General features: G+C 39.8%; 1 protein-coding gene across 1 annotated transcript in view; it reads right to left on the reverse strand.

The window, feature by feature from the left end:
• Nucleotides 1-7729: 7729 nt before the first annotated feature.
• Nucleotides 7730-24802, reverse strand: part of P2RX3 (purinergic receptor P2X 3) — a gene marked incomplete at both ends in the record, with an annotated part of 32802 nt that continues 15729 nt past the window's right edge. The window contains 10 exons of the mRNA XM_083354155.1: nt 7730-7855; nt 10738-10815; nt 12274-12339; nt 15026-15119; nt 15886-16031; nt 16629-16770; nt 17416-17493; nt 18305-18398; nt 21602-21668; nt 22194-22265. Coding sequence (XP_083210281.1) covers nt 7730-7855; nt 10738-10815; nt 12274-12339; nt 15026-15119; nt 15886-16031; nt 16629-16770; nt 17416-17493; nt 18305-18398; nt 21602-21668; nt 22194-22265 — 963 coding nt within the window. The remainder of the gene's footprint in view (nt 7856-10737; nt 10816-12273; nt 12340-15025; nt 15120-15885; nt 16032-16628; nt 16771-17415; nt 17494-18304; nt 18399-21601; nt 21669-22193; nt 22266-24802) is intronic.

Raw genomic sequence — 24802 nt, forward strand, 5'->3', positions numbered from 1 at the left:
GTATTGGGGTCTCATCAATGGAATTCTTGGGGTTCCATATCAATGCTAATGGAATTCACCCTGCTGATTCAAAAGTGAAGGCCATCAAAATGGCTCCAAGGCCTAAATCAATGGGAGAGATGCAAGCATTTTTGGGGCTCCTAAATTTTTATCACACATTCCTACCTGATAAGGCTGCAATAGCAGAGCCCCTCCACAGGTTGCTTGATAAAAAAGCCCTTGGAAATGGACTAACTTACACAAAAAAAGTTTCCAGGATCTGAAAGCTCTTCTATCAGAAAAGTCCACTGCAACTCATTACATAGAGTCTAAACCTGTATATCTTGCATGTGATGCATCTCCCTATGGGGTGGGGGCAGTCTTAAGCCACATAGAGAAAAATGGGAAACAGGTTCCTATTGCATTTTACTCTAGGGCCTTATCTTCTGCTGAGCGCAGTTATGCACAGATTGATAAAGAAGCCTTGGCCATAGTGGCTGGAGTTAAGAAATTTCATGATTATTTATATGGCAGGGATTTCACTGTCTACACTGATCACAAACCTCTTTTGGGGTTGTTCACAACAGACAAACAAACTCCCCACATACTATCTCCAAGAATGCTGAGATGGTCTACATTTTTGTCTGCATACAATTTTAAGTTAATTCATAAATCAGGGAAGGAAATGGGCCTTGCGGATGGCCTCAGCAGACTACCACTGCAACTAATGGATCCTGATCCAGCTCCTGCTGCTAAAATATTGTCCATTCAGGACTTACCTGAGTTTCCCTTCCATGCAGGGGATATTGCTGCTGAAATTGCCACAGATAAAATTCTGAGCAGAGTGTTGTCATGGGTATACATGGGCTGGTTGGAAAAAAGTCCAGGCACTGAATTTCAAAGTTATTTTGTCAGGAGACATGAGTTGTCTGCGCACAAGAGCTGCATTTTATGGGGCAACAGAGTCATTATCCCTACTTCATTGAGGGACAGAGTCTTACACTCTTTACATGAAGGCCATCCAGGCATTGTAAGGATGAAAGCTAGAAGCTACCTTTGGTGGCCTGGCTTGGATAAAGCTGTAGAGGATCAAGTGCATGGTTGCTATACATGCCAGCAATCTAGGCCTGAAATGCCTCAAGCCCCAGTTCACAGGTGGGAAGAAACGCACATCCCCTGGTCCAGGGTTCACATAGACTACGCTGGGCCTTTTCAAGGACAGCTTTTCTTGATAGTAGTGGGTAGCCACTCAAAATGGCTGGAAGTAGTTCCAGTTCCTAATATGACTGCTGCTAGGATCATTCCGGTGCTGAGAAAACTCTTTGCAACACATGGGTTGCCTGACATTTTAGTTTCTGATAATGGGGCTCAATTCACTGCTGCTGAGCTTGAGGCTTTTCTTAGAGCTAACCTCATCAGACATGCTACGTCTGCACCATTTCATCCTTCTTCGAATGGACAAGCCAAACACATGGTGAGGACAACAAAAGAGGTGCTCAAGCGTATTATCACAGGTGACTGGTATCACAGTTTGGCAGAATTTTTGCTCTGCCAGCATTCTACCCCCTGAACTGCTACACGTAAAAGTCCTGCTGAGCTTTGTTGGGGAAGACGTTTAATTACTAAACTGGACAGGTTGCATCCAGACAGAGTGGCATCAGAAGCCTCTAGACCAAAACCCCCAAGGGGGCTGCAAATGGGTGATTGGGTTTGGGCCAGAAACTATAGACCAGGAAATTTATGGGTTCCTGGTCAGGTGACCAAGGCATCCGAACCCCTATCTTATGAAGTGGGGTTGGAGGGAGGGTGACTGGTCAGAAGACACATTGACCAGTTTAGAAAAAGGTTTCCAGAATGGTCACTAAGTGAGGACTGTGGCATAAGTCCCTCCTGAGGTCCTCAAACTGGCACCCAAGCCAGCCCACACCAGAACCACCAGGGTTTCCCCTTCTCAGCAGAAGTTGAGTCCGAGGAGAAACTAGGAAGCTCAGAAGTGCAACATGGAACCCCTGACCAGGCAAGCCAGCCGAATCTCATCAACTGCTGTGCCTACTCTGCAGAACAGACTGACTCTGGGGTGGGCCAACCTGGTGAGGCCTGCCAGAGCATTTCAATTCCCTTGGACGATGGAGCACAAGGGGTCATGGGTCTACCCAGCCCATCAGGTAAGCTGGTAGACCACAAAGCGAGAGGAACTCCAAGGCTTTCTTCCAGGCCACACAAACGTCTGGCATATCTTACAGACTATATTGTAAAATAAAGTGATGTATATTGTGTAACAATTGTACCACTATCTACAGAAATTGGGGCATTTTGAAACTGCCTATAAGCATGTTCATTGAGACGTTGCTTAATCTCTTTGTAGTACTTACTGCATTGGCAAGCCCAGGGCTTTTTTTCCTCATAGAACGCTCAGAACGGAGTTCCGGCACCTTTTTTGGATGGAACCTTATAGGGTAGGCAAGGCGGGTTGTATGACATGTGTGAGTTCTGGCACCTTTTTCTTTTACAAAAAAAGCACTGGGCAAGCCGTTTAGCCGTTGTTTAATCTTATTGTAGTCCTTACTGCAATGGCACGTCTGTAAAGGTTGCGTAATGTCATTCTAGCCACCTTGAATTCACAAGCATTTTTTTAATTTTGTTATGTATTTTGGTTGTTGGGAATGATTTGTAAGTCTTGGCTGTTGTCAAGTTTATTAAGGGGATTATAGCCTGATCTTAGGAGGGAGGGGTGTTATGTACTGGGCTTTTGGGTACCACACCACGTGCGTTGCTGGAGAACTAATGGTTCTCCAGCAACCCAGACAGGCTGTCTCCGGGCCTGCAATTGGTCAGCCTCAGGCGGCAAGCGCGGGTTCAATCTTATTGGCTGCTACCATAGGGCTTGGCTATATATTGGGGTTGGGAGCGGCCCAAGCCCAAGTACAGTTCCAGCTTGAATAAAAGAATGAGTTTCTCTGTACTCAGTCGTGTGTCTTCATTCCTGCTCATCAAAGCCCACGACATAACACAATGGATCTGTATTTTCCCAAACATTTTATTGTGATGTGCAACTTCATTCTGAATAAACGTAAGATTGAGATGTTTGAGTGTTTTTCCTGTGAGCCCATTATGTGCACTTTCTTAAATGTTGGACATTAATTTGAATTGACTTCATTGTACAGCTGCTTTCAATCTCTTTTAAAATAAAATGTATGCATTGTAATTCTTAACCTACTTTGAATCTAAACTGGCCATCTGTTTGTCTGGATAGATTGGGCATCAGGAGCTGACATTCAAAACAGTCTAGGTTTGGCATGGGGGGGAAGAGAGGAATGAAAGAAAGTGAAGGATTATAGATCAGAGTGCATACTGATTTTGATGTTAAAATTTTATATCTTTCCCTCATTTAGGTGACCTCTATGTGACCTCAAACCTGTTGGTTTCTTTTTTTAGTTAATCAAGTTTATAAGGCTTTCATATGCTGGTTGCTTCAGGGGGAAAAGCATTCCCTATTGTGCATTCAAAATTTATTTAAACTGAAGTTCTCATTATGTTGTCTAACTATTATCTTCTGTGGAATTGATAATATATACAGTACTGTAAACTGTTATTACAAGGGCTACTTTTCAGACTAGAAACTAATGAAGTAACAGCTTCAGAAATACAGGCAGTTTAAAGTAAATGTTTCTGTAGATTAATATGGGACTATTTTGAAATATGCTTTTCGCAGTTTGGACATTTTGGTTTTAATTTAAAGACAGTTTGGCTAACAGTGGGTATGCCTGTTTATGTCTATGCTACTTAATATGGTATTAATTAATGTTTACTAATATGGTATTAATTAATGTTTTCTGCCTAATATAATTTTAATATGGAAACTGAAAGCAGATTCATGTATTCTAATACAGCCTAGATGTGTATACCACCAATATGACAAATATGTGTTTTTTAGGAGTTAAAGACAGAATCTGCAAAACCTCTGAATAATTATTTTATTTTATTTTATTTTAATCCCATTTATATCCCGCCCTTCTCCGAAGACTCAGGGCGGCTTACAATTTACGCACAAACCAATGTGCTTAGCAATAGCTTTCATTCTATGTATATGCCTGCTTATTAGGGCTTTCACCCCCTCCCCAAAAGCAGCATTATTACAAAGTCATCTTATTGCCCCCAACAATCTGGGTCCTCATTTTACCTACCTCAGAAGGATGGAAGGCTGAGTCAACCTTGAGCCTGGTGGGATACGAACCTGCACTAATTGCAGGCAGCTGGTGTTACTTAAGGAGGCATTAGCCCACTGCTCCACCAAGGCTCCTTATCCCAGAACTCCTGTTTTAAAAATTAAACATGAAATCACAAGCTTATGCTTTTGCATGAGATGGAATGGGAGAATAAAATTGACAAAACTGTGCAAAATTCAGTGATCTTCTAAAAAAGATAGCTTTTTTCATTTTTAGTTTACCCATAACAATATGTGATAGTGCTTATCATCTGAAAAGAGATTAGCCCCTGATTAGTATATTCTCCATAATATGCCTCTGCGTATAATGTCACTCATGCTTCATTCGTGTAATTTTAGTCTCTATATTAGGGCACCCCTGAGTACTGTCTTGGCCTAGTGGTGAAAACACTCTCCTTTCACTCAGAAGGTTGAGAGTTCAATCATAGGTAGTGACAGTTGTCTCTCTACTAGGGCTCAAAGGAAAAAAAAATCTACTGCAAACTCTGTGTGATGTCAGGAAGGGCATCTGACCAATAAATGCTCAACTCCATCCATTTCAGGGTCGTAAAAAGGGAGATTTTATTAAGGCATGCCTAGACCACCAGGTTCAGATCAAATCCCAGTCGGCAATTTGGATAATAGTCTGCTTTGCCTTCAATTCAATTCAATCCTGAGCACAAATTCAGGTCTTGCCTTGTAGACCAATGGACCTTTCCACCCTGCTGGCTTAAGTTGTTTGACTCCCATACATAAACTGGAAATCAAGCCAGCTAAGAACGCCTTTTCCAGATTGTAATGACTACATATGTTTAAAAAGGTAAAGGTTCCCCCGCACATGCGTGCTAGTCGTTTCTGACTCTAGGGGCCGGTGCTCATCTCCGTTTCAAAGCCCAAGAGCCAGCACTTGTCCGAGGACATCTCCGTGGTTATGTGGCCAGCATGACTAGACGCCAAAGGCGCACGGAATGCTGTTACCTTCCCACCGTAGTGGTCCCTATTTTTCTACTTGCATTTTTACGTGCTTTCGAACTGCTAGGTTGGCAGAAGCTGGGACGAGTAACAGGCGCTCACTCTGTTACGCGGCACTTGGGATTCGACCCACCAAACTGCCGACCATCTGATCGACAAGCTCAGTGGCCTCTCTAGACCATGCTTACTATGCCCCACAACTAGTAGATTCTTTAGCATCCCCAGCTAAACTGAGAAAGCAAGCACATGTGGTTTCTATTTATAGAACTTTCATATGAACTCTGTTAAAACTCAATTTAACTTGATTTTTGCAAATAGTTCACCTTTTTGCCTGTCTACTTTAAAAATATATTAAAAAGGGGTTCAGCAGCCAGGACAAAATGGTGGGACAAAATGGCTTGCAGGGCAGCAACTGATGACCTGGGTGGGGATGGAGAGGATTCCTGCCACAGTGCACAGGAGCCGGTTAGAGTGCAAATCTTTCATGCCATGAAATAAAGCACAGCAGTTGAACCAGACAGCCCTTCTTGAACTTCCCCAAATCAAAGAACTATTACATTTTATGCACAGCGGAAAAATATGGCTAGAGGTTGTCTTCCTGATTGGTTGGGCACTCAGAGTCACCTGAACCATGAGATGGGCAGCAAATAAACTTGACTGACAAATAAATAAATAAATAAATAAATAAATAAATAAATAAATAAATAAATATAACATTCCACATTCCTGCCCCCAGGAGAATACTGGGATTAATATTCGATGCTGGGGCAAAACTGAACGTGTGTATCAGACCTATGTGTAACCCATTGACTCATACTGGAATTAAGAAATGTTGCTTTGAAGCAATAGAAAAAAAACGCAATAAAAGGCAAGTAAATAATACATGTGATGCAAACAGTAGTACAAACAGGCAATAAAATCCTGCATTTTCTGGCCAGATTCCACAAAATCCAAACGAAAAAGCTTTAGTTTACCTTTTTCTGATTTTGAAAGAGGCTAGCGAAGAGCACAGAGTCTGGAATAATCTTGTGATACATTATTTTGACATTTCTCCCACAAAGCATCATGACTGCAAAACCCTAATAAACTACTTAGTTTCATTAGAAGCTCTTTCTGTCAGTTTTAAAAATTACATCCTTCTTTCTCTCCTTCCTACCACTTTATGGAATTTGGATTGTTTTGCAGATGAAGCATGAATATATCTTTCTGGATTTCAAATCACTAATAAAGCTTTGTGAGAATCCTGTCTTTGTTAGAGGACTTCAGCTTCAGTTTAAACATCTGAATCTATCTGAATAATCCTCATATAGTTCTGGAAATAATTGAATTCACTGTGTACTGCTACTGCTCTGTATTTCTGCTTCTCTGAAAATGAACATTTGGTGTCATGGATCAGTCTGTTGAAAGGACACTTCCAAATCTACAGTGGACACGGTCAGTGGTTGAATCCATACCTGTTCTGTAAAGTGAGGGATCTGAGGCCATCGCATTTAGGAAACATGAATAAGGGAGAAAGCTAGAAAAGCTGGACCAGAAGCAGTACTGAGGGTTGCAGGAGTCTATACTGGAGAAGAACCATCTCTCCATGTTTGTAAGCAAAAGGTCAAATTTAATTGTAGGGTTTTTTTTCCAGGCATGTCTTGAAAAGCCCCATGTCTGAAAACATTGGAAACTTACTGCTAGTCAGTATGCAATATGATTGAACAAGTTGGAAAGCAGCTTTCTGTATTCCTTTTGGATATCTAAGACTTAAATGCAGGACTCTGCTTTCCTCTGCTTTTATCTCTGTAAATCAAAAAGAGATGTCTACATGGAATTAGGAAGTCTGTAACTACAGAGCCTGGGAACAAAGGGAAATATGTGAATATTTACAAGAAATATTAACCATTTTTCCCTAGAGTCTGATAGTTTGCAATGCAATGGAAAATTCAAAGTTGTTCTTCCTCATATAGCTTGTTTTCCTCCTCTATAGGGCAAAGTGTCATCTGAAAATAACTGAAAATGACCATTTGCCCCTAATCTCTCTCTCTCTCTCTCTCTCTCTCTCTCTCCCTCCCTCCCTCCCTCCCTCCCTCCCCCCCCTCTCTCTCTCTCTTTGTTGTCTGATTACAAATCACCCCAGTTGCCTCATTGATTCTGCTTAGGAGTGCAAGTTAAACACTTTTGGTGATAGACAAAATTGGTTTTAGTTTTATTAGCTGCTGCTTAGAGCTTTCCTGATTATTTCTTCAATTAATACATAGTGTGTATTAATACTTTGTTCAGATTTTAGAGCATTCTCTCTTTTAGTAAAACCTTTAGTCAAAGGTTTTGGTATTTCCCACTGTTTTCCAGAAGTCTGAAGAAGCAATGGACTTCTGGTTTTATAAGACATGACAGGTATTTGGTTAAGAAGAGGAAAAAGTCAAAGTGGGAAGAATAACAAGCACTTGATAAAAGGGTTTTAAAAAAGCCATTTCGTGAACCACAGTTTGTAAAAAGAAGACTCAAGGTGAAGGCTATATCGCAAGGCAATGTCCATGCAGGTGATCAGCAAAGAGAATTTATTTATATCTGCTTCAAAGTTCCTATTTATTAGAGCCCAATTGAGTAGGCCCCTGAATCAGTTGATTGCTTCTCCTCACAGCGGCCTCCCAAAGTTTGGTCACTTTGATACACAGATCTGCTAGGAATGTCAGGACGCAGAACTGTCTCTGATACCTAGTAAGAAAGACATTGAGACCTGTTAATGCTAGTCCAATCTGAACATCTGTACCTTCTTTATTTTACCTGAACTATATACTCGCCCCATATATTCCTGACTTTTGGACTTATCTGACCTTAATATCTTATTCTTCCTCCAAAATGCTCAAGATAGCACATGTGCTTTTCCCATGCCTTTTTTTGTCCTTCCTAGGTATCTTTTTAGTTCATTTGGGATCAGGGATAAGGTAAGCAAGGCAAGACAAGACAAGACAAGACAAGACAAGATAAGATAAGATAACCTTTACTGTGATTTTTTACTGTGGGCACAACGACACACATCAAAAATGAAATTTAGTTGCCTGCTCTCAAAGTGAACACATACAGACACACACCTAAACATACTATATAACATATACATACTATATACAACATATGTATAGACCTACACCCCTACATATACATAACATGTGAATATTAAACACTGTCCATCTTGAATACTGTATATAACAGAAGGAGGAAGCTTTAGTTGTCTCCATATGGCAAAATAGGGGTTTTAACCTGCTTCTCCCGGTTCCTACTTTTGTTCAATTCTATCGTATGTTGCAGGGAATTTTGAAAGACAGTTGGACAGATCAAGGAGGTACCAAGTTATGGAGGGCTACTCTAACCATTATGGAAAATTTTTCCTTTATATTTTGTATTTTATATTTTTTGAAATTTAATAAAGTGGAAAGTTGATTTAAAAAGCGAAAGTCATACTAATCTCGTACTAAGAAAAGGGAGGCCCTGATCTGTGTAATTTTTACTTAAGTTCTTATGCAGATTTTTTGCTTTATCTTGTGCCAGAATAATTTTACATAATTCTCAACAAATTCAATGATTTAGCAGTTTTTGAAAAAAATTTTCGGAAGGAGAAGCATTGCTTTAAATAGATTATGATAAACTAAGCAGACTTTTTGTGTCATTTGAAATTCTTTAGAGGAAGTATAATAATAACGTGGAATGTTTTATGTATCTATTTTTTCTTAACCTAACTAAATCGCTCCATTTAAAGATATTTCTTTGTTTTTTAAAGTGGTTTTATTATACTAAACCAGTCAGTAAAAGAAAGCTTCCCTCTACACGATTCCTCTAGAAAATAAGATGTTCTGTTAATATATTCAGTGTAATCCTGCATGTCTAATCAGAAGTGAGATTTGCTTACTTAAGTAGCACTTAACTCTCTGATAAATGAGTATAAAACTGTAATTTTTCCCTTGAATCTGCTTCTCTCTGATTTCTAATTCCATTAGAATTCAGCTATTGAATAATTCAGCATAAGGATTCAGTGAATATTTTTGAAAGTGTGTCTGATGGGAAGTTTTCTGATAAAATATATTTTGAAGGCATTTTTGCTTGCCTGAATTTAAAAGTTCCCTTAGCCCCTGTCTGTTTCCTCCCTCGTGTGACTTTTTTATTTTATTAAAAGTTTAATTTAAAAGCTTAGGAACTGTTATGGGAAAGCACCAGTCTTCAGTAATATTTTTGTAAAGTTAAGCAAGGGCAAAGTCAAACACAGACAACAGGGAGAAGCTAGCAATAGCATTCTGTTAAATTGGTCCTTTCTTAAGGGGCTGTATCCCCCAGGAGGGCTAATACGTGAATGGGCCAAACCTTGCAGCATCCCTGTCCAGAACAGGGCCTGCTACATCACAAACACAGTGATCCATACTGTAGATTAAGAAAAATGAGATGCAGTACTAGGCTTCAAAGCATGAAGCAGCTCATCACCTCTTGGTTTTCTACATTTGCAGACTTTTTTAGAGCATCCAGATCTGTTTTTCCTCACTATTATAGAAACTTGAAATTAAGGGTAGAACTGCAGGTGCTCTACTTAAATTAGATTGCTTTGTGGAACACAATGGATCACAAATGAGTGACTCTCAGAAGCCAACTCCAACTCTGATCCCTCAGAAGGTGCTGCCAAACTGAAATTTCTGGTGTGACTAAAGAAAAGATCATTTCACACAGGGGGAACAACTATAAGTGTAATGATCCTTTGTAATTGAATTTTAATTAGAGTTAAATGTCTGTTAAATGAAAGAGAATGTCTAGTAGTTTTCACCCTGTCCACATTTACAGTATTCCTGGCACACCGTTCAAATGTTTTAGTTGTTACTTTTAAGAGCATTTTCGTTGCTATTCTTGCTCTTATGCTTTGAGAGCCATTATGGCAGTGGTGGGATTCAAATATGTGAACAACCGGTTCTCTGTGTGGATGCTGCTTCCAGAAGTCCATTCTGGGCCTGGGCAACAAAAAAATTAACTAACGGTTCTGCTTAAGTGGTGCAAACCGGCTGAATCCCGCCATTGCATTATGGTAAGAAGCAGGCACGCATACAATACATAAATGCCTAATCAGAGCTGAATCTGGCAGGAAGAGAGGGGAATGCAGGGAATGATGATGAATTAATTAATTAATTGAAAAAGAAAATAGATTTCCACCCCCGCTTTCATGGTGAATAATTCTAGAGAAGAGACTGCCTTGCATAAGGGAAGACAGGAACAGAAGAAATTTTTCTTAAATAAATAAAGGCGGCATGTTTGGTCTTCAGTTGCTTGGCTGGCCTCCTTTATTGGATATCCTTGAAACTTTTTTATGAGACTGCCAAAACTCCAAGTGGGAGCTTGGATAATGGCTGTTCATCAAGAGGATTATAGTTCCAAGTATTTGAAATATGCCAAATTGCTTTCTTCTATAATAGCAGAATAAATTATAATAATAGCCCCAAGTGCACATTTCAGTTTAAAGGGTTTCCCCCCCCCACAAGTCTGAACTGACTATGTTGTGCCACATGTTGCCTCTTGTTTGCAGAGAGACCCTAGGAAGCCTAATGGTATATTTTGCACAGATTTACCTCTTCAAATTTCTTGGCCTTATACTGATCGGCACCTTTCAGGAAGTTGAGGAGAATGATGTCACATAGGACTGTCCCCTGAGGTGAGAAGAAAACAGGTGATATGGTTAGGTTAAATGCTATAGTGGAAAGCGTAACTGATAACACATACGTGCTGATATTATACAATTTTACACATTATAAAATGTTAAATTTCCTAAAAGCCAGAATATTTTCTGCCTGGGAAGAATTCCAATTATATTGAAGGTTCTGCCAAAGCATGTTCTTTAATGCCCTGTACAAAATTTATGGCACAATCTGGATAAAAGATGTACCATATATATTCTTTTTTGCATTCATTTTTAGATTTTAAGAAAAATAGAAAATTGCCAGAAAGATCAGAACTGCAGTAAACCATTTTTAAAAGTTGGTTGCAAAATTTGCTGTTAATTTTTCTCTATTTATTTATTTATTAAACTTTGATGCTGCCCATCTCACTGGTACAGTATTTCTTAACATCTAATATATTATTTCACATGTTTAACTTCAAGGTATCAGTGGATGCAGATACAGGTAGTCCTCATCTTACGACCACAACTGAACCCAAAATTTATGTTGCTAAGTGAGATATTTGTTAAGTGAGTTTTGCCCCATTTTATGACTTTTCTTGCCCTGTTCGTTAAGTAAAACACTGCAGTTGTTAAATGAGTAACACGGTTGTTGAGTGAATCTGGTTTTTCCATTGACTTTGTTTGTCAGAAGGTTGCAAAATGTGATCCTATGAACCCTGGACACTGCAACCCTGATAAACATGAGTCAGGTGTCAAGCATCCAAATGTAAATCACGTGACCATGGGGATGCTGCAATGATCACAAGTGTAAAAATTTCTCATAAATCACTTTTTTCAATGCCGTTGTAACTTTGAATGGTCATTAAGTAAACTGTTTGTAGGTTGAGGACTACTTGTAATCAGAGAGAGATTATTTTTAGTTCTAATGAGTTAAGAATTCAGAAAGCCCTCTCTAAGCAGTTTACAGAGTCAGCATATGGCTCCCAACAATTTGGGTCCTCATTTTACCAACCTTGGAAGGAGGGAAGGCTGTGGAGGCAAGGCTTGCCTTTGGATGACTAAATTTTCTATAGAAAAGTGCCATGTCTATCTTTTCTTTCAAATGCCTCTGTTGCATTTGGTACATTCTTGATATGTAAAGTCAGTGTTTTTTTGTAAAAGAAAAAGGTGCTGGAAGTCACACATGTCATACAACCCGCCTTGTCTACCCTACAAGGTTCCATCCCAAAAAGGTGCCAGAACTCCGTTCTGAGCGTTCTACGACAAAAAAGCCCTGTGTAAAGTCGTGCCAAGTAGCCAAGCATGCCAAAAAGTTGTGTTTTCTTAAGGTTTAAGGAAACTTTCTTGGAGATACAGCTTAGCTTAGCTTTGAAAACCAGACACATTTTAACAGTGGGATTTTCTGAGCCAAACCTATGGAAGAAACAATGGAAGAAAAAAGCAAATGGAACGGAGATGAAAAGCTGAATTAGACCAAAACACTTACCACCCCGACAGACGTGAAAGCAGCCACACAGTTGATTAGTGTTGGTATGATGTTAAATTTTCCAGCCTGAGGGAAGATAAGGCAGAGTAAGCAAATAGAAACAGGTTAACCTAAGTGAATGTGGGATGGAGGAATTGGGGGACAGGACAGTTGGTACATGTGAGTAAGCAGCTGTGGCGGAATGCTACCTCTTCTTCTGTCTTTTGTGTAATAGTTTTTCTGTCCATTCATGGAATACAGGGAGTCTTCAGCTTGCAACCATTTGTTTAATGACTGTTTATAGTTATAACAGCACTGAAAAAGTGACTTCTGACCAGTTTTCACACTTATGACCATTGCAGCATCCCCATGGTCACATGATCAAAATTTGGGATGCTTAGTGATTGACATGTATTTATGACAGTTGTCCTGTCCCAGGGGTCATGTGATCACCATTTGTAACCTTCCCAGACGGCTTCTGACAAGCAAAGCCAATCGGGGAAGGCAGATTCACTTAATGACTGCATGATTCACTTAACAACTGCAGTGATTCACTTAACAACTGTGGCAAAAAGGGTTGTAAAATGGGGGCAAAACTCACTTAACAACTGCCTTACTTGACAATGGAAATTTTGGGCTCAATTGTGGCTGTAAAGTGAGGACTACATGTATTGCTTCCTTTTATATCCTCTCACAAAACAGCCACAATACTGGCTCACATACTCTTAAAATTATAGCCTCAACTTGCAACCATTCATTTAGTAATGTTTAGTTACAAAAGCACTGAAAAAAGTGATCTATGACTGATCCTTGCAGTTATGACCGTCACAGCATCCCCACACTCACATGATGAAAATTTGGGTACTTGGCAACCAGCATAGATTTAAGATGGTTGCAGCATCGATGGTTGTAATGTGACTGCTCTTGCAACCTTCCCAGGTAGCTTCTGACAAGCAAAGTCAATGCGGGTAAGATGGATTTGCTTAACAACCGTGTGATTCCCTTAACAATCATGGCAGGAAAGGTCATGAAATCGGCAAGGACTCATTTAACAATCACCTTGCTTAGCAATGGAAATTTTGGCCCTAATTGTGATCCTATAAGCTGAGGACTGCCTGTATTCCAGATGGCCATTTTCACTCTGTGGGCGCTCATTTCCTATTACTTCTCAAGAATCTATCCTTTGTACATAGCAGAATCATTTTTGGGGGGGGGGTGTGTGGAGGGAACATTTCACCTTCTTCTGACCCTGCAGTTCAGATTGGAAGACTGGAAAGCCTATCTTCTTACAAAGATTATCAGTGAGTCCTATTGCAAGATGATACCTCCCACAGGCAAATGACATGATCCTGGTGCTTGTAAGGTAGATAAAACATCCAGTGCTGTTATATTTCAAAATGCAAGCAAGTCCAGTGTCTGACTATCTGCAAATAAATCAGTTTTCTTTTTCTCTTTCCTTTGCTTCAGAAACCCCCTGGTAATTTTTCTTTAGCATGACAATGATTTGGGCTACTAGCCTGGATGGCTCATTTTTGTCATGAAACTGTTTACCACAATTGCAATGGAGCCCTTTCTGCAAGGATGAAATCAGGATTCTTTCCTGGAACAGAGTTATGGCAACATAGATGACTGTTTTCAGAAAGTTAAGTTTGGATTCACACTAATTCAGCTGCACGTATTTCTTACGAAATTAGTGGAACTGGTAATTATAAGTTATGGCCTATTAATTTCTACAGGTCTTTAGGTCTAGACCTAAACTCTAAACCTTTTGTGTAAATCAAATTCTTCAAATCTTCCTCTGAAGATTGGACCAGGCCATCCACGATCATGGGAGATTGTAAGATGAGATCCCTAGCCCTGCATGCCCCACTTGAAGGTGAATTCTGCAGTTGAAAACGTCAGTCCAGAATCCTGATTGGCCAGACAAAATTCTTAACGATGAAATTTATGTATATTAATTTGATTTATCTCACTGAGGTATTTTGCCTTGCTAAGGTGCATCACTTAGTTTGATGAAGCCAAAGGCCCACCTGTAAGAAGTAGGGAGGATGAACTTTCTTAGTAGGTTCTACAATGGAAATGTCACCTGTGAAAATAAGCTTTGCCATATTCCATGGTTTACAAGCGAACATAGTCTTTTGTAGAAAACCTTTGATGGGAGAATGTCTATGGAGATTCTCAGTTATCCATCCAGGTCATGGTTGTCCCAAAGGTGCTGTTCAAAAGGCAACTGGACTTTCTTGGGTTTTTTCCCTTGAAGACATTTAGCTTCTCATACAAGAAGCTTCTTCAGTTTTGAAGAGGCTATTTGGATGACAAGCAAAACATTTTCAAAGGAAAAATATCAAGAAAGTCCAGTTGCTTTTTAAACAGCACCTTTGAGATTTTGATGGGAGGTTTCACTTGGACTTTGATCCAGCTGAAGTGTTCCTTTAAAGATTGCACAGCCCTACAGCTCAAGAACATTTAAGGAGGCTTTGCTCTCACACTTTTCCTCCATTGGAGGAGGAGGAGGAAGAAGTCAGACGCTACTAATGTGGATGATGAAGGAGGCAGGCCCAATGAGGGTGGCTCTACAACATTTTAAATACATTTTATAATGATTTGCAGTCTAGGGAACTCAAGAAGCAACACCTTTCCAAAAGCAAAAGAACCAGGACTTCTTCCTCCTCCAGATACTTCCTAATTCCCTCTTTTATATTTGAATTCCTCTCCCTCTACAATTCAGCAGCCCTGGGCTCCAAGATGTGCAGGTCTGGCTTGCCTCACTTACATTTCCATATACAAGAACATCAAAGCGAATGCCATATGCCTTCATCAGTGTGCGGAACTCTGTGCCGTTCTCTTGCTTGTAATATTTAGCATATCTGTGGACAAGGAAAAGGGGGTGGGTGTATACCTATGTATGTACAAACACAAATATACACAGAGACCTGCCCTAGGTACTCTGAGAGCAAACATAATTACTTGGGCACATTTGCCATGCAACAGAATGGCAATGAAGAAGTTTTGCAAGTGGCTACGGTTTGGGAAGGTACACATATCTAGTTTTGGCATAATAGCCCGGGAGGAAAGATGGAGCTTCCTGTCACGTTAACTCTGTGACAATAGGGCGAACTTAGTGTGCTGCAAAAAAACCACCAGTGTTATCAGAAAGGAGCTAATGAAAAGTGCTCAGGCCCAAAGTACACTAAATCAATCCATTAGTCCCTAAGCCCAGGAATAGGCAGCTTAACAGAGAGCCTGCAGACCTTCAGGCTGGAAAAAATTCCCTGATCACCTACAAGGTTTTTCCCCCCCATTGGAAGTGTCCCAAGACTGAATGGGAAAAGCAAATGGTCCAGGCCTGAATAACCCACCTTCACATACATTCTCTATATCTGGATAGAAGAGTGAGTGCTTGTACCAGTATGTTATGCAACTTATTTTATGCTTTGCCTGTGATGAAAACCAAAATAAAAAATGGCCTCCTTTGTAAGAAATGTCTCTGGGGTGCCTACACAGAAGAAAAGATTTTCAGCAGATGGAATCTGAAGGATTGTATATTTGTAAATCAAAAGCTAGTACAATTGCAGAGAGAAATCTCAGTTCATCAATATTGGAAAAGGAGATTTCTGTGTACTGCTTTTCTACAGGACTTGCCTGAAATTGTATCCGCTAGAAACTTTGCTCTTTTCGGAGACGCTGTCAAGCCGACTGAAAGAATAACTGGGAATGCAATGCTCCCACGAATGATCCAGATCACACACCCATCCAATCTTGATTCCTATTATCCCACCCTGTGTAGAAAAGCACAGCTTTAGGAAAAATCTCAGGGAGATCCTAGCAATTAAGCCAAAGAAAGAAATCAGAGCTGCTTCTAAAGGTACAATTTACTCATTAATCACCTAATCCACTGACCGTTTGATCAAAAAAATCAAGGTCACTGGCAAATAGAAAAAGGTACATTTCTTCTGCATACCTCTAAGATGTGGGGCTCTGCTTACTAATAACTGGTTAAGAATGAGGGGTTATTCCACACCAATTAATGCAACATACACTTCTGTATCAAAAAAGTTATCTATTGCTTTCCAGGCAATCCTGTTTTGTCTGCAGTCTCTAGTTGCCATGCTGTTCTCTTGGCCTCACTTTGGCCAATGGCTCTCCTATTTCACTGTTTATCTCACCGATAATTACATTTATACTTCTAAATTACCATAGAGATTAGAGATTAGCATTTTAGAATTTCAGCCACCCTGTAATTTCCGCCTGACAATGACTTTTCAACAACCCTGAGCAATCTCTATGGGTAACAGGGGATTTGAAAACAAATTTCCAGGCAAACCCAAATGTTGGTTGCTATCCCAGTATGATCACTGTGCAACTGGCATTCTCACCGTCCTTGCCAATGATGTAAAGTTTTGCCCTGCAAATTTTACAATGTCCCCAAGGCGCAGGATTGGACAGAAGGGTTGCTTTAAAGGGTGGAAGTGGCATTTCTGGATATCTTCTGTTGTGATGTTGGGTAGCAGGTTTCCCCTGTGAAGGAAGCAAAGAGGTGGTTGTGGTCAGAGGATAGTGTAGAGAATGACAATTCTGAACTTGGCAAAATGCATTTTAAGTTATGGGATTTTGCAAAGCCACCTCCTTATCTAGCCTCAGTTAGAGATAATACAAAAGTTGAGAGCTCTAACTATTAAAAACTACCAGCAGTTGCCCAAAATTTGCTAGCAGGCTACATAAACTGTTTTCCTGTTCACTCAACCCACTTCATAAGTAACATGTTGGTGGGAATTATTGGAAGAGTAGGCCACCCCATTTGAGGAGAAACAGGCCAAGAAAGACTGATTCCACATCAGAGTGAATTTGTGGCTGCTTTCTGTCTCTTTACAAACAGACACATAAACAGGTGTAAACATAAACACATGCCCGTTATCCAACAACTGATTAGATATGTCAGTGTATGTTATGTACTGATTTGATGGTCCAGGTGGACTTGTGGAAGCTGGTCTCTATCCATGCCACTTTTCCAAGGGACCTCCTGAAATTCACAAGATCAGGTGGTATTGGTCAGGCAAAATCTTTGCATTAGAGAAGTAATTCTCAGTCCAAGTCCACCTAATATTTCCTGAGAAGCAAATTCCAAGGTGTAGTTTTGGTCTGGGTTGGTGTTACTTTACTCACTTTTCAAAATTGAACAGTGGAAAGCGAATACTATTCTTAAGGAAGAGAGTGAAGTTTTCAGCTTCTAGCATTACAGGTCTGCAGAGAGAAAAATACTGATTGAAATCAGACTGAAATCAGGAGTGAATTAAAGAAAGGAAGAAAAACAACTATAAAAAATTTGTCCTCTGGAAATCTATATCAAACTGGAGAAACTATAAACAAGAAAATCTTAATTTCTCTTTTTGATAAAATATGTGGATTGATGGCAAAGGGTTAATACTCCTATTGGGGAGGGAATCCCCCCCTTTACCAAGTTCTCATTTCGGATCTTTGAATTTCCCCATAGTCCTTATTGACAAGTAAGAGGGGCAGTAGATAGGCATACAAAGCCAATAGCAAAATAGGAGGGAGGACCTTTGTCAATACTAAACTTGATTCCTGCTCTAAATATCCAACCGTTAGTCCTCCTAAGAAGAAAAACTGGTGCATTGAATGAGGATCTGTATTATGACCTACATAAAACACAGTTAGTTGGCCCTTCAAAATTAAAAAAATCTTCAAGCAAAATCATTATTTTTGTCCATAAAATAATCACACATGGCAATTCCATATAATTATTACAACTAGCTATTGCATTCCACAATTTCTGCAGGTCACACACCGAGAAAATTCCTTTAGTGATAGTGAGGCTGATGTTGAATCCATAGCTTTCCATGTGCCCAGGCCATTATCACCCAAGTCCTATTAAAAAAAATAAGCTAATAAAAACATATACGTCAACCCTCCCAGAAGGAACTCTAGTTTTCGAGTCAACTAGTTTTACATTCTGGGACTATGTTCCCAACTACAGTATGGCCTATGTTCCCTTCCTGTGAAATAACATAGGCTGCTATAGGTGAGTGCTTACACATCCACATTGTCCATTTCTGCTGGGCACCAGCCCTGGATCTGACAGGTCCGAAAAGTAGCATTGAAATTGACACATCGGCCTGTTAATATTCCTGCAGAAGGGGGGAAAAACATCATTTCAATAACTAGATGCCTAATTCACCCCACTGCTTGGCATTCATCTTGACAGCTTGTCTGGGGGCAATTCTGCTTCCATCTGTCTCATCAGTAGAATGAGGCCAAAAATATTTGTAATTTTTATACCCCTTTTTTTCTAGAAAATGTACCCCAGAAAAAGGCCAATAATATAGCAATAGCACTTAGATTTATATACCACTTCATAGTGCTAGCACATTCTGGGAAGGTTATGGAGTCAGCATACTGACCCCAACAATCTGGGCCCTTATTTTACTGACCTCGGAAGGATGGAAGGCTGAGTTAACCTTGAGCCGATCAGGATTGAACTCCTGGCAGTGGGCAGAGTTAGTTTACAATACTGCATTCTAACCACTGCTCCACCGTGGCTCTCATATATTCACATACTCATCAATAGTGGTACCTAGAAGCCGTATTTTTTCTGCACAATTTAATTTATATTTCTATCAGATTTATCTTTCAAGAGATTAAAAAGTCTCCCCAATATAAGGATAGCATCATCCAAGTTTTGGAAAATAAATTGTGTCAGAGAGGTAGAAAATGGAGGGGACAATTTGAAGCAGAAATAGAATTGGATTGGAAGGGAATTCTGTACAGTAGCCTTTTGTGGATAAGGTACCTTCGGGATGCATAGAGAGAATAGCAGTCTGCAGAGGGATCAGAGAGTAAAGAATGGGCAACACACCCTCTTAAACTCCCTGGATACCCCTACAAATCCTAATGGGTCAGATGCACCATTTTCATTTGCTGGCCAAAAAGTATCAAATTGGCATGAACTTGATGCTGTTTCAGTGTTCATGTTCCACTGCTCTTACAGCTCTGTTATCTTTAGTCTCTTAGTACATTATACCGCTACAACATACTCATCAATGTTATATAAAGCAGAGAAAAGTTGTAAGAAATAGGAAGCCAAGTAAATTAAAGACACGTGATAATAAGAAAAGAAAAAGAAATATAGTTATTTTAATTTACATTCTCTCTATTTCTCTATAGCAGACATGTCAAACACAAGGCCCGGGGGCCGGATCCGGCCCGCAACGTGGTTTCATGCAGCCTGCAAAGCCATCCTGGAAACAGTGAGGGAACGGCCCCCACTGCCTTGGCCTTGGCCCAGAGACCCTCCTTCTGCCAGAGACCCTCAGATCTCTCCCACTCCTGCCCAGGCCCCCATAGGCACCCTTGATGCGAACGATGTAGAGCTGGCCACGCCCACCCAGTAGGCCATATGCACTCTAGCCATGCCCACCCTGGCCACACCCACCCGGCCCCCTGAGGGCAACCGCAATGCTGATGGGCCCTCAGTGAAATTGAGTTTGACACCCCTGCTCTATAGTTTTGTATCCTTACAAACCATCCTTGCTTATTCTGTGCCTGTACATTATTTGTTTCTTTTTTCAACTTTTCTCTCTCACTTTGAGGATTTGATTAGTTCCAGCCAACTAAAATTTTCACATTTTTTTATTTCTCGCTCTACCCATTCACTGTTATATATTTTGTGATTCAATACTCATTTATTCTTTCTGTAGGATTAAACTACCACCAAGTGCTTCTTTTTTCATACTAACTAACTTCTATATTTGATACATATTTATTCTGCACCCATTCATTCTTGACTCTATTTCTTCTTGATTTACCCTAGGATGATCATATGTATTATATTCCCACTTGATTCAACTTACTTTTATGTTTCTGCTTCATACTTCCATACGACAATCTTATAGATAGCTATTTTTTATTCTTTGAACAAATATTTGTTTCTTGCTAACAGATTACCTGCCATCCAGTGGTGGGATTCAGCCAGTTTGCACCAGTTTGGCAGAACCGGTAGCTAATTTTTTGTTGCCCAGGCCCAGAATGGACTTCCAGAAGCAGCATCCACACAGAGAACCAGTTGTTCATATATTGTGAATTCCATCACTGATGCCATCTACTATCTTTCTACTGCTATTTGAATTTCTTAAATTTTCTCCATTCATTTCAATCTCTTTAATAAATATTCTGCTGAGGATCACAAATGTATTTATTTGTTCAAGTCTTTTTGCCTTTTATGTATAAATAGCCATTCAATTTTCCCTGTAGTCTAATTGCTGCTTCTGTATTTTTTGACCATGAAGGATGTAATATCCAGTTTGGTCACGGTGTGTATAGATTTTTAGCTGCTCTGTTAGACAGAACATTCTCCAGAATAAAAAACCATAGCGGGGGTTTATTTAAACTAAATTTGTTTAAACTTTGTTTAAAACTAAATTTATGTATCAGTGATTGCATGACCACTGTAGATGCTATACACTAAATAAATAAGTAATAATATTTTTCCCTGTCAAACATAACCTTCTTGATCTTCAGTACAGTACATTAATTTTCAGATGCATGCTTCTCATTGCATTATACAGGCCACCTAACATTCACTGCAAATCATTTGGGTTCTCAGACAATAAAATGGTATTGTCTGCATACAAAAATACAGTACATGCATATTCACATCCCAACAACTTCCTTCCACTATCACAAGGATTCCCTGCACGTTCACTCATCATTGTCATGTTCCCACCTTTGTAGTGTACCATTTGCTAAGCTTTTATTGTCATGCATACTTTCTTCCATAATATACTGTGCTTATCACACTTAGCAGCCAACCTCCATCTGTATATTTATGCAAAACAATTCCATAATTCAAGCCTATTGTGCTTTCTCTAAACGAATGAATACACAATAAACTTTCTCACATTTTTAGATTTCTTACTAATTTGCTAAAGTGCAAAAATCTGGTCTGCATACCCTTCGCCTAGCGTAAAGCTGCACTGCTCTTCCCAGCTTTTACTGTCACCTCTTGTCCTCTTTCAGTCAGAATTCTGCCAAACCCTTTCCCAGACACATTTTTTTTAATAATAATAAACCTTTATTGTCAAAGTACATGTGTACATTGAGATTAGCTTATACATTGAGATTAGCTAATTTAAGCCAGTCCTCCTGCAATTTTTGCATTCACTTTTGTTACCATCCAGTTTGTATCAGACAATGGTGTCATTCTAGCAATAGTCTCTACCTGCATGTTAAACAAGTTTCTTAGTCGCCCTAAGCCCCGCCATAATCATACTGGGAATTAACAGATAGTCTGTGATGAGCATTTTCCCCCCTCTGTGTGAGATATCTGCCTTACCACCTCCGGTGATGGAGACGGGCTTCTTGCACTCACTATCTGAGGTACACTGGTAATGATGATTATTCTGAAAGGGGAAGACAAAGGGAAGGGCAGAAAGCATGAGAAGCAGAAATTACTGGTCCACTTCCAGGTCACACACACACACACACACACACACATACACACACACACACACCGCTCCACAATTAATGTGTATATTATGAAGCTGGGAGTAGCCCACTCTTTTGAAAGTCAAAAGCCCACCACTTAATTGTAGGGAAACACATCCAGTGCATGCAAATTGTTCCCAGGTGAGACTTTCACTTCTTCAGGTATGGCTATTAGAGACCTCAGTCTGGAATGCCAAAGAGCTGCTGCCTAATTAAAAACAAAGGCAGCTTGCTATAATCCAGCTTCACTCAAGTCATGGCCCTCTGCAGCTTTTTATAAACAATTCCTTGGCAGCATGAAGCAAAACACTGAAGTTTTGAATCTCCTACCTGCTATTAGAAAACAGCTCAAAGTCTATGCAAAGCAGAAGACAGCTACTACCCCTAGCCCCCAATCTCCAGTTTATCTCACTTCCTGCCCTCTTGGTTTACCAACATACCTCAGGGCAGAAGCCTTGCACCTGGTTCTCCGTCACAATGAGTTTGGTAATGATGACAAAGACTGATGTCCCCTGGCAGGTGGACAGATACAAGAGATGTAGGCAGAAGGGGAGAAAATGTGATGTCAAACATCTTGAATGTAAGAGCATAGAGAAGGCAAATCAACTCCCAATGACTTTTTTCTGCCTAGGGATGATCATAATAGGCCCCCAAGCTCACAACTTTAAGATTTAGGATTAGATTAGAATTTTGAAAACAAAAGCAAAATGTACTAATAATAAAAAGTTCAACAATGAACAGGATTATCAGTAGAAGTATGAGCTCTCCCTTACTGGATGTTCTCAAACAAAGATATGGTTTGAGAAAGCATTTATCTGAGATTCTGAAGTTTGGATTCTTGAACTGAAGAGAGGGCTTGGACTCAATGGCCTACATGACTCCTCCCAATTCTGTGATTTTTAGGACTCCATAAATGTCCATATCATCCCCCCAATATTTTTCAACACTGAAGCGTAAGCAGGACCACTTCCAAGATACAGGATGTTCCTAACCTTGTTTGTGTCATTTCTAGATTGCAACAGGCAACTTTGCATTCCTTTATTGCATGCCTGTAAAATGTTTCACAACCTACAAATGTGCACAAAGAAAAATTGCAGATTTCCTAACATGTATTTCACATGTTCCAGAAGTTGAGACTGATTATAGTTTCCAATAATGAACTGGCCAAAGGAAGGAGATGGAGAAACGGCTGCCGTCAGGACATCTGCGAGTTAGAATGCTGGATTATGGCTATCAATGGATAGCCTTAATTAGAGGAATCCATTTTTAATACCACTATTTAGGAAAACTTTGGCAGTCAGATAATCTTTGTAGTTGATTACTAGCCAATCTTATGCCTATCCTGCTGAATTACATGGGATTTCTTCCCAGGGAAGTAGGAAGTGGTGATTGGTCTACCTTTCAGGAAAAAAGACACCCAGAATTGCTCACTGGGCCATTTTTGACCTTGCACTTAACAAAAATTACCAATTATTTTATTTTCAGCCTCTTAAATTATTCAGTTGGTTTTGCATTTACCTTCAGCTGCTACTTCATTTGCCATTTTCTCCTTATTCTATTGTCTAAATCAGAGGTCTTCAAACTCGGCCCTTTTATGACTCATGGACTTCAACTCCCAGAACTTCTCAGCCAGGCGTGCTGGCTGAGGAATTCTGGGAGTTGAAGTCCATGAGTCATAAAAGGGCCGAGTTTGAAGACCCCTGGTCTAAATGCATAAATATTGTCCATGGAACAGTGTCTTTCCTAATACTAAGAGATTTTACATTGGTTTCACATACAGTAGCTGAATTAACACAAATTTCTGCGGTTTCAGAGAAGTACAATATCAGCTCCTTCCCCCAGATCTGCAGGAAACGTGTTAAAAGAAGAACAAGGAAGGGTTTGTGTGCCAGTTAGATACTAGATAGTGTTCCTGGGAGGACTGATTAACTCAAAAGGGACAAGATCAGACCAAGCTCCAAGCAGGGAAGAGACAACCCTGCTTATAGATGGGGGTGTAGTGCAGAGGGGAAGGGAAGGATTAAGAAAAGGCAAGATAGTGATTACAGTCACACAATTGAGACCCCATCCATTTTTATGTGCAAGAAATGTAAAAGACACCTTGACTCTTTGGGCATATCCCTTTTCCCTGCAGTCAACCCTGGGAAAAGGAGGAAGCCAGTGGTTATATGGAACCAGCCTCAAAATTCCTTACTGTAGATGTGATTCGGGATTGGAAATGGAAAAATAATCAACTGAGAGTTTGTTCGTGTTCTCAGTTAGCAGTCATTCTAATTGTGCCATGATTCTTGAACATATCTTTCCCTCTCTGTAGTTAAGCAAGACTGTCAGGGTTCTTTGTGAGTATGTTCCCCTTTTGCAGCTTTCAGCAATCAAAATGAATAAATGAAGATATGTTCTCTAACTTTTAGAAAAACAAGTGGGATTTGCAACTCCATGCAGCATGAAAAATTTGTTAGGCATTCTCTATTCTTGTTCTCTCCCCAACCCACTCACCCACCCCTTTTCTTTTGAACAGGGACTAGCTTTGTGCATTGTACAAAATTGTTTGTTTACCTATGGTTAATTCAATAAACTGTAATTAGGTTCCAACAGCATGCTAAGCCATAAAACATGGTTTAGAAGTCCCAAGAAACAACTGAGCATAGAGAGATCACATTATGAGTCAGCTCAATATAAGAACTTTGCTAGTAAATTGGCATTCCACATTCCTTATTGGGATATCTATTCCCTAGTAATTCCCTAACTTCCTAAGTAAATGCAGAGGGGCCATTTCTGGCTTTACAGTTATATAAGCATACCATTTACATCACGAATACAAAAAATGATAAAATTAAATGTCTTTTCAATTTGTTTGGTACTGTATTTCATTTTCCCTTATTTTGATGGTTGATGGGTGCAGCCTAAAGAATGTGTTTTGGTTCTTTGTTGGGATGGTAGTATAAGCAAAACATTGTGATAGTTGTCAAGCAGCAGTCATAGATCTCTCCCTTGAAATTCTCACATAATGTTCCTAAATATGGGTACCTGTAGAGCAGGGGTGTCAAAC

The sequence above is a fragment of the Vipera ursinii genome (genome assembly GCF_947247035.1).
Source record: "Vipera ursinii genome assembly, chromosome: 1".
NCBI lineage: Eukaryota > Metazoa > Chordata > Lepidosauria > Squamata > Viperidae > Vipera > Vipera ursinii.